Source organism: Bacillus rossius, chromosome 15 (assembly GCF_032445375.1).
Source record: "Bacillus rossius redtenbacheri isolate Brsri chromosome 15, Brsri_v3, whole genome shotgun sequence".
Lineage (NCBI taxonomy): Eukaryota > Metazoa > Arthropoda > Insecta > Phasmatodea > Bacillidae > Bacillus > Bacillus rossius.
In genome coordinates this window covers 5,901,256-5,912,297 of record NC_086342.1, presented here as the reverse complement: position 1 = coordinate 5,912,297, position 11,042 = coordinate 5,901,256, and the positions used below count along the sequence as shown (strand labels likewise).

At 38.4% G+C, this 11,042-nt stretch overlaps 1 protein-coding gene across 1 annotated transcript; it reads left to right on the top strand.

Annotated features, from left to right (window-relative positions):
- Positions 1 to 106: 106 nt before the first annotated feature.
- LOC134539709 (protein MIX23) lies at positions 107 to 4,998 on the top strand. Its single transcript, XM_063381931.1, has 4 exons — positions 107 to 196; positions 1,660 to 1,785; positions 2,868 to 3,014; positions 4,676 to 4,998. Exons 1-4 carry the CDS (start codon positions 146 to 148, stop codon positions 4,787 to 4,789), a joined length of 438 nt encoding a protein of 145 aa, XP_063238001.1. The 5' UTR covers positions 107 to 145; the 3' UTR covers positions 4,790 to 4,998.
- The last annotated feature ends 6,044 nt before the right edge of the window (positions 4,999 to 11,042 follow it).

Here is an 11,042-nt window from a genome sequence, read left to right as displayed (position 1 = left end):
AAATAAATTTCTTGTAATGTTAATATTTTTAATTCTTCATTTTCACTCTAAAACGTCATTACTTTTGCCCGTCAGCCGTTACAAGATAAAGTATTGTAAACAGTTAAATGTTATATAATTACTCTATGAAAATAACAACGTTAAAATGGCTGCGCCCTGTAACAACATACAATGTGCCGATTTTCTAGAGTTCCAGGTAACAGTAAATAAAGGAGAATAATTTAAATACTACAAGCATTTTGCATTTTTAATATGACAGTTTAATTCATTTAGATAAACCTCTCTATGTCGTATATTGTACTACACAAAATAACTTTTTTATAGGCAGAAAGGTTAATTTTATCAATATTTCATTTTGATTTTTATTTATTTCATCCACGTTACTTATTTCATTATTATTTTGACAGTCTTATGTATTGCACGATTGAGAAGTAAATTATTTTTCGAAAGTATGGCCAAATATATAATGGAACAGATAAAAGGAAGTGCATACTTTAACAGTATACCCAATAAAATTGTGGTCTAGTCTTACAACAGGCTATATTGTTGGTGTATTTTATGGTTAATTTTAAGGGTCGCGGATTTTTCACAAAAAAAAAATTCTAAATTTTTAAGTGTTTTTTTGAACACTGCAGACATTCATTTATTTACCCTGATAACAGTGTTTCAAAATTTCAAATTGTTTCTGAGAAATTACTGTTTATAGGTTACATTAAGTAGCCTGTGCAGTGACGCGGCCGTCACTATGTTGTGCTTCATTAGCATAGCCGATACTGTTCTCTACTAGAGATTGGCCTGATTGTGGTTTCTGACTTACGTTTACTTGATACTTGCTGCAGCTTTATACTGTGGTTTTCCAGATCCTAAGGAATATAGCATTGTTGAAACTTTTAAAAAAATACAGGCAAGTTTAATGTCAGTACCTACCACAAAATCTTACAGAAATAAAAAAAAATTCAATAATCCTAAACAAGATTTTTTTATTTTCTGCATCAAAAATGCTACTACTCTACAGCAGAATATCTCATTAGACCAACTTAAACTTCATGTTTCACCTTATAATTTGTTAATAAAATTGTTTTTTTCTCTATATATGTGTATATTTAGATTTATTTTAAATTGTGAAAAATTTACTGGTCACTATTACTCTTTGAATATATTCTGTATATGCTTGTAATTTTTTTTCTCTTTAGGCTATATTTGTACTTGTAATGCTATTTTTCGTGAAATATAATTTTTCTCTTAGAAAAAATGAAATTGCAATATTTAAAATGTTTTCCTTTAGAAAAATTGTGCTTCCCCTAACCATTTACTTGTAACAGTTATAGGTTCACATCTCCAGATGTTAAGTTAAGTAAGTTACCTTGCTAGAACTACTGTTTTGGAAACATGTTTGAGAACCTAAGAGCCAGATGTAATTTGCAGCCAGTGTTCAAATAATGTACATGTATGACACAGGCTGTTCAATCCAAAATGTCGTATTATTTTGTAAATTTAGTTTAAGTTTTAAGATGTTAGTTTTTTTTTTTTAGAATGGAAAGTATGCTTGTACAAAAAAAATCCCTTTAAATTCCTTTCTGAAGCAAGCTCTTTATTAGTAAATTAATTATTAATGAAATTAATCAATTGTGTTTTGTATGTGAAAATGTTTATTTCCAGGATGCTATAAACAAAATGAGGACTTTGGATGACAAAATCATTTATGCGCTGAACACGTCCATCCCAACAGAATCTTTCAAAGCAAAGTTGGACCCTTCAGCAACATGTAAGGATTTGTATGACCAGGTAAAATACATGAATCAATATGATTTTTCGTTTTAAAAGTACCTAATATACGGCCTGACCATCATCTGGCACCAATAATGTCTCAATATTTGTAAAGATAACTTCAATTTTAGACAAATGAAAAAAAATACATTCTTTGTTTCCTTCAGAGTAAGGACAATACTGATATCTTTTGAGCATGTGGAAACCCAATATTAATGTATTGAGTTTGTACCAGAATGAAGTCAATTTTTCATGGAACCCTTTCTTGAAGCACAGAAATGAGCATTTCAGGTGGACAAGAACATGAACAGTAAATGCCCATTTTATCCAGTATGCACGAGAGATAATGGATGATGTAGGAGGAACAAATTATGCCAGTTTTAATCGTAGCAGGACTAATTTTTTAAAATTAATTTCATTTTTACATGTGTATACTTACTGGGCCATGAGCTAATATATATGTGGAAATAAATGTTGTTTTCTTCTCTAATGCATAGAGACCTGCAAAATTAGCGGATTCATTCGGTGATAGGATAGAATTCAAACACATATACCTCTTAGATAATTTTGCTATTGGCTTACTGTTCTTCTGGACGAATCTCAACCAGTTATAAACCCTCGACCAAAGAAGGATCGAATCAGACAAACCAGCTGAGACGACTTACAAGTCGGCAGCCAATGAACTTGCGTTATTTGCCCGAGTGTACAGGGGTATGTGCAGTCTATCCTGAAGGCCATCGAAACCGCGAATTTTGCAGGTCTGTACTAATGCAGCCATAATAAAAAAAAAATTTTGTTGTCATTGGTCTTGTACAAGAAAGCGAGTGAAGAATGAAGTGGTCATGCAAGTCGTACACTGGTCTGTAGCATGCCCGGCGTCAGGTCACGTCACACTATTTTGCCACAAGACACACTCACCAAAGAAAAAAAGTATTTTGGTTTGCTATGCACGGACTATAAAACCACGTACCAGAATTCACTTTGAATGCTTAGAACATTGTAGAAGTATGTGAAATGTGATGTTCTGTTTACATTTTACTGTTTGTTTCGGCTTGATTGGTCGGACATGTGTCAACAGACTTTGTATTTCCCCTCCACAGCTCAAAGTCAATTATGATGCGAGAGAGGCCGCTATTAAAAATTGCATTCTATTATCCACAGAGCAATTAAAGGAGTTGAAAGCTTTAAAAGAACAGGCCACAGACAATCCCAGTGTCATAAAGGCCTTCAAGAAAGAACAAACTAAGGTTTGTAGAACATATTTTTATGTATTAGTTTTTTAAAATAATTTTTTGTGGTAATAGTTGCACAGTGAAGTGCAAAACATGTGCCCCTCAAAGCAAAGCCCTAATTTTTTCCAGGAAAAAAGAGCTCTTAATTTTTATATATAGGTATATAAATTTATTTATTTATTTACGTAAGAGAGTATGCTAATCAAAATAATTTGTTCTTTGACCCTTGAAGTATGTTTTTTCGCTAATATTACAATGAGACTTGACTTCCGTTAAATTAAAACATTATTTTATTAATTATTCTAAAAACATTTAAATTACATTTTTGATAGTAGCGTCCTAAAATGAAATGTAAATGTAAAAAAAAATAAAAAGGGGTGTTCTGTAAAGTCTGTTTACGGACAATAATTTTAAGTGATGACGTCATATCAAATTTTTTAATTTGCTGCTTTTAAAAAGCCCGTCTTAACCTTTTTCATATTATAGAAGATTTTCTCGTATGGTGGTTGGCTGGTTCTTGCACACTCGGTTCAGGCAAAACGTGACAATGAGTCATGCTTTTTTGTGCGTGCAGCTGGCGTTCATCGATTTATAAGACGTTATCACGTCGAAAACTTTACAGACCTTATAACAGGCTGTGGGCATAACATTTCTGTACTAAGTAGTTGCTAAAAATATTATTAAATACAAAGTAATCATATTATTAATACAGAAGAGTTGTTTGAACGTGTGACAAATTAAAAATGCATAGTAAATATAGCATTTTCAATAATAATAATCTAAGATTATTTACCCATTTTAATGTAATTACCAGTTCTGTTCAATAAATTCATGTCTGCCAATAACATTTGAATCAGAATTGCTAACCACATGACTTGCCACTAGCACATCCTATTAAGCGTAAGGTAACTTGCCCTGAAAGCTTCTGGCCTTTCTAACTATAGCTATCGCTGATCTGCGGGACAGCTTAGAATAAACATTATCTCTACACACACGGGCATACAAAATATTTCTGTATATAGTAAATCATTCTTCTATTTTGATTGGGTTCAAGTAAATAGGCAAAAAAGGAAAAGAAAAGCTATTAAGGAAGCTATTAGGTAAGCGATTAGTTTTTTATTCATCATATTATTAATTCATTGAATTCAGCTTAATACCACATAAGTACTATTACCATGTCAATGCTATATGGAAATGAAAAATTATACAAAAAAGACTGATACTATACATGCTAGGTACTTCAAATCATGCTGTAATTAATCGACATTATCACTTCAAAACCGAGCTAATTAAACAGCGTGATTTCAAGGGGCGGGTACACACATAATGTATGTAGCTAGCTGAAACAGTAAATTTAGGAAAATAAATAAGTCAAAAACTTGCAGTGTTTTATTAAAAAGTAATTACTGTTATATAATTCTTGTTACGTACTAAATTTTACGAAAATGTTTCACAGTAGCGTGAATTTTATTTGTTTTTTTTTTTAACGCCCTGCACTTCTGGGAATGAGATGTTTGATTAGTTTTTAAAAGATACAAATTAATTTCGTACTAAAATCAAAATTAAAGTGGTGGCACGAGAAAAGAACATGGTGCACTGTTGTCGTGAGGGAACTAGTGATTGTGACGCCTCCCGCAGTCGTGGTGTTGCGAGTGAACGGTGTCCCTGTGCCGCAGCTGCGGCTGCTCCGGTCGGAGCTTGGCGTGGAGGAGGTGGTGCGGGAGCGGTCCCTCAAGGTGTACCGCGAGCGGTGCCGCTCCTTCTACAAGCCGCCCGGCGCGCAGCTGTGACGCCGCCCGCCCGCGGGGCGCAGATGTAGGGGGGTAGCCTTCCCCCGGCGCGTCGCCGGGGGACAGATCTGGAACGAACCGACTTCTTTGCTCACGCTTCTCCCCGCCGCCTCCACGGGGGGGAGGCTCGGGAGAAGCCCGCCATCGCCACCAGAACCATGATCGCCAGTTTCTGGTACGCCGATAATAAACAGTTTTTACTTCACATACTTGTTTGTTTCATTAAACCAATTTCACTTGCGATCCAGCCAGCTGGTAATTTCTCAAAATACCAAACCGCAGCTTACAGTGCAGTTCCTGTGGTGAGGGTGTCTATGGATCACGAACATCGTGAAAAAAATTATAGAACTGAGGGCTTAATTTAAAGTGAAACAGTAACAACGAAACTGAAGGACTCATCACAAAATAAACTCTGCTGGAAGTCACAAAACTTTAATTTCCTGCATCCTTTCGATAACTTTTAGTTTGTTTTTTGATGCCTCACTTCAGTTTATAGTCACATATTAAATACAGACAGTTAAAAGAGACTGCCCACTCATATCACATATAAATTTACGCTGAAAAGTAATCAGCTTTCTAACATAACAATAGGCATGATCCTACGAATAGTAGATGTATTTTATATCATATCTAATTTTGTGTATTATATATATAAAATGACTATAAACAGTCTTTAAAAAAGTCATGAAATTGGTTCACCAGCCTGGCTATACCAACTGGGCATGCATGTAGCGTGCAGAGCTTCAAAAGAAAAACCATGAAATTTAAAAAGGCTCAAGATATTGGATTGGAGACTGATTATGAAAAACATTTAAGAATACACTTATGGTGTATGAGTAGTTCAGTTTCTGTATTTAGTTTTTAAACTTGATTTTCAAGGTGAGTGAAAATGGCTAAAACACATGTTTTCGCAATAATATTTATGCAAGAAACTCTCGGTAGAGATTCTTCAAAGCATTTTCCAAAATGCAATAGGCCCTACACTTTCATCTGTCGTATAATGTTATGGTCACTGTTCTAATCTCATAGTTGCCCTGTGCACAATAAGAAGACTGCAAGCCAGTCCAGGTCTTGTGCTTAGGGGTGATACCACACTAGAAGCACCAGCAAGCATGGCATTTGTCATTCCGCCTCACACAAGTACACTCCTCACTTGGTAGGGAGATTCTTTAATGTCTCAAGTCATAGGATCAGCTTTACTGTAGTTTTATGTCATGCACTACTGTAAACTATTACGATAGTTACAGTCAAAATGTGAAAATATATTTTTATTTCTTCCTGGTGGCTAGCGGCTCAGGCCTGTGTGTAATTAATAAACTACTTTATATACATGATGTTTCGAAGACTGCGGAAAATAAACTAGCAACATAACTTGAAATTAAAATTGAACCTAAACGCATTACACTCATACCTTTCCTTGCAACAATTTTAATCTCTTTTCTCTATGGCGTGGTCCACCAAGGCACTATCCAAATTGATACATGCTTGGAGACGAAGAGCCACGTTGTCAGAAGCAGCTTGACAGACCTGTACTGGTGTCCTGTGAAACTCTTCTGTGATAGCTTCCCGTAGTTTCGGCCCAATTGTTGATGTGATGATACATTTTGTCCTTTAAAACACCCCATAGTAAGAAGTCAGGTGGTGTCAAATTGGGAGATCGAGCTGGCCACTCCACAGACGCACGTTGACCAATCCAGCGGTTCGGGAATGTTTCGTTCAGCCACTCTCACACTGGTATGGCATAGTGTGGCAGTGCTCTGTCTTGCTGCCTCCGCAGGTCATTAATGTCCGGTTGTGCAGACAGTAAAGGATACACAGTGGCTGTAAGAAATTAAAGGTAATGTTCTCCAGTAACTGTATCATCAAAAAAGATTGAGCCAATCAACCCAATCTTAAGAGACACCACCCCAAACGACACCATACTAATGTTTAGTTAGGATTTTATTCCCTCCAGTGCATGCAACTGTGTCGGGTAACACTTCCCGAAACACGAACTTTGGCGACATCTGTCCAAATTATGTTCTTTTCCGAACCTAGATTTTCCTTCAACGTTACCAGCCATTTTTCTGCAATCTCCAAGTGCCTGTCCAGATCATCGTCATTAAGATTTTATCAAACGAGGATGATATGGCTTTAATTTCAGATACTTCATTATTCTCTGCACTGTTGTGCGTGATGTGTTCAACTTTCTGGACATACGCCTTTGAGATTTCGGCCTCCCAGGGGACGAGTAAACGACTTTCAACACACAAGCTCTGTTATAATTTGTATGCGTACTCCAGGGCATAACCGGTCTCTTGGTATGCAAAACACTACCAGTAGCATCAAAATGATTGGTTATTCTTGTGATTGTTAACACAGAGGAGCCATTTCCCCATAAATCTACTGCCATGCTCTGTTAACCTCCACATGATTTTGTTGCAGAAAACAATGCACACAATCAGGGGCGCAACAACTAAATTTCCAAAGGGGGGCAATATACCTATTTATAAAGAATCATCGATCCCCCCTATTGAAGTGGGGGGTCTGGGGGTCCTCCCACGGGAAAATTTGTATTTCAAGGTGGAAAATGGTGCTATTTAAGCAGTTTTACTATCTAAAAATTGATTACACAGCACTTTCTTTGCCCCCGTTTGCCCCCACTTCAAGGTTTCAGAGGGGGGGCAAAATACCCTTGCCCCCCCCACCCCCTGTTGTTGCGCCCCTGCACACAATGCACATGCTGTTCCAGGGACAGCCGCTCTGCCGTCCAGTCTGGCATACACTAATGGGTTTTTAAGTCCAGTGACTGTTATCCCCACTCTCAGGCTACATAGTGTTGTCACATCGAAACTTTTTGTACAGAATTACAAATATATCAGATACATAATTATGGGCCATCCTGTATATGTCTGAATGCTATCCTTGTACTTAGGTATACAACAAATAGTCAAAATGTGTTTAAAATCTGTTGGAGAAAACTAGGGATCCGTTTATTAGCATATGGAGTAGCAGCGCTGAAATTTTTTCTAGGTCTTTGTAAAATATTATTTAGCTGGTATAATGATGGTTAGTGAAAAATAACCTATCACTGTTGTTTAGTCTTTTGCCCTTGTATAACACACAGAGTGTGTATGTGTGTGTGTATATATATACACACACATACACACTCTGTGTGTGTGTGTATATATATATATACACACACATACACACTCTGTGTGTGTGTGTGTGTGTGTGTGTGTGTGTGTATATATAAATTCACGCTTATTGCACAAACATTTTGAGTACCTAGTGACATGCCATACAGTTAGTATGCCAATCACTTTCACTATTGTCTTCTAAGATTTTCCAAGAATAAGTGTGACTCTTTATTTAAAAAAATTCAGTTGTAATAATTCATAATTTAAAGTAGTAAAAAATTTGTGGGTTTCTTAAGTTTGCAAAATAAAATTGAAAATAATAAAATTTGAAATAGTGTTACGAGTATGCCAGAGGAAAGACCACGAGGCAGGCCAGCCCACAGGTGGGGGTGCAGTATATCAGCGCTGTATGCCCAATCCTATTATCAACGGCGCTTTCCCCCTGCTTCACCCTTCCCTCAGCACTCTCTTCTCTGCGGCGCTGGAGGGTTCGACACGTTCCCGCAGCCCCGCCTGCGTGAAGTGGCATGAATAGGGCGCCATGTTTCTGGGAGCTTCGGGTGTTGGGATCGACCCTGACGACGCGACACTTCTAAAAGGATGCGAAGTCATTCCATAAAAATAAAGGGTAAGGTGTCTGAGGGGTATAAAAACGGCAACGCCAGCCTCCAAGGTGGCGAAGTGAGGAGGGCGAGTGACCTCTAAGGTGGACGACGAGAGAGAGGCCTGGTGGGCGGAGACCGTTGCATCGGGGAGGACGCATCCGGGACTGTGTTGGCTGCGACGGACGAGTGAGTTGAGCGAAGCAGTGTGTCGAATCAGAGGTGAGCTGTAGGGAGAGCCAAGATTAATTTGTGAACAGACAATTTATTACAACTTATTAGTGTAAATATTAGGTAATAAATCAGTTTTAGATAGCCTTCTCGAACCTACTACTTCTCCCCCTCCTTCACCCCAACTCTTAACAATATAATTAATGAATGTACAGTGGCTTGAAAATACGTGTTTGTTGTTACGAGGCTGTATTTAGCGTTGAGGTATTACAGAAGCTGGCTCACTGCTCTCTGACCTTGGCTGAGGTCGGTGCAAGAGCGCGGCGCGGCACTTCTTGCGGGCTTATCTGCGCGGCGGGCAGGGATGTGCCTCACGCACGATTCTTCACGTGCGACGCGGATTGATCGGCGCGGCGCGCGCGCACACGGAATGAAGATGAGAGCTGGGAGTTTCCACTTTCCACCCCGGGAAGCCTGCGATTCACTCGTCCTTCTGGACATACCCGAATACTCACGTTGGCAAGCCTTCTTTCAACAGACGAGAGAGCCAAACCCGAAGTTCATGCTCGCTTTTATTTTCCCGTACCACAACAGGTGTATTTATTTGGGAGAAACCGTTTACATAATTTCACAGTATCTTTAATGTAGCTATCCTAACCAAATCAACCGTCCACAATGTTTTAAAGTATTTTTAATATAGCTAACCTAACCTAATTGACCATTTACTATCATGAGTTTTATATTTATTTACAATGAACAAAAAAAAAAAACCTAAGATGCACGATCGAGCGTTTGGGTCTCTCGTCTGTTGAAAAAAGGCTTGCCAACGTGAGTATTCGGGTATGTCCAGAAGGACGAGTGAATCCCAAGGTGCTGAGGAGGGAAATGTCTCGACGAGTGACGGACTGGGGCCGCGCTGCGCGTCGGACTCGGACTTGCCCTTGGAAACGGGGAAATTCCCACACCGGAATATTTCCCCGCTCTAGACCAGACGTCCCATAACCGCGGTACGTGTACCGGTGTCGAGACTTGCGTACCGTGTGCCACTATTTGTACGCAAAGATAACAAATTTCGTTCATGATTTTTTTTTTTTTTTTTTTAAATATGAAATAAAGATATTACAAATATTTATATTTTAAAATTGTTCATAATGCATATACCGAACAATATTTTGGTAAGTAACTAATTAATATGCATGGGAACAAACGGGTGCATTACACTGACGATGCGTCAAATAAGTTAACGTACTTATTATTATGTTATTTCTTCCCGAAGCAGGAAAGGTTGAAATATTTCAGGTATCGTCGTGAACGAGGTCCACGAAGGCCCGATCTACAATGACGCGGATACGTAGACGGATCTCACGTAACAGAGCTCGCAGACGGAGACGGACCCGTAACGGATTAGCTCAACAATGCTGAGCTCTTCCGTTTGTGTTGCTCCGTGCGACCGATAGAAGCCGAGTACCTGGCCGCGGTGGTATTCGTGTTCGAAATGCGTTAAAAATTGTTTTAATGTACAAGAATTTCTGCTGTTCTAATTTGACTTTGTAGTTTATGTTTATTATAGAATATATATGTATATATATTTTACTAAATTAATGTTTCGTAATCTTGAAATGTAATCTCATTGGTTGTCATTTTAACGTTTACGTGTATTTAGGAAGCAGCAGAGACTTGGTAGTGAAATGTTTCTGGAAATCCGTGTCATTGTATAACGGGCCTGTTTTCCGGGGGAGCCCTCTTCTAACCGCACTATTTTTTGGGCGGGGGGGGGGGGGGGGGGGGCTCTAATCCGTACCCCTAGGTCTCCAAATAAGGCTCTTCTCCAAAATATTAAGGTACCGCAGAAGTAACTGGCCCAGGGCCAGGCCTCGATTTCAAACAGCTAGCGCTCTGGGCAGATGATATTTAGCCGCCCTTCTTCCTTACTTATCATTTCCCCCAAAACATCAATAAATTGTATACATTCAACCTTATTTACCATCATTTTATTAAAACAGAACACTATACAACTAAATACTAAGGTTTTTCAAAGGCATGGGCTGGTAGTCTTTTTTTGCTTATGTATATTTAATAAATTGTTGCAGTTTAAGACAGTTGTTCTCACTACTGAAGTAGAACATGAGTTTGTGTGTACTGTACATTGTTAATAAACACGTTATAAATAGAGACCCGAAAAATTCGCGGGTTCAATGAACTTCAGGATAGACTCCAATATCCTCCACACACTCGGGCAAATGCCAACTATACACTGGCTGCTGACTTGTGAGTCTTCTCGACTGGGTATAACCTGTGATTCGACACTTCTATGAGTGAGGGTCTGTAATTGGCCCTCTGTCCTCCAGATTGACAGTGAAC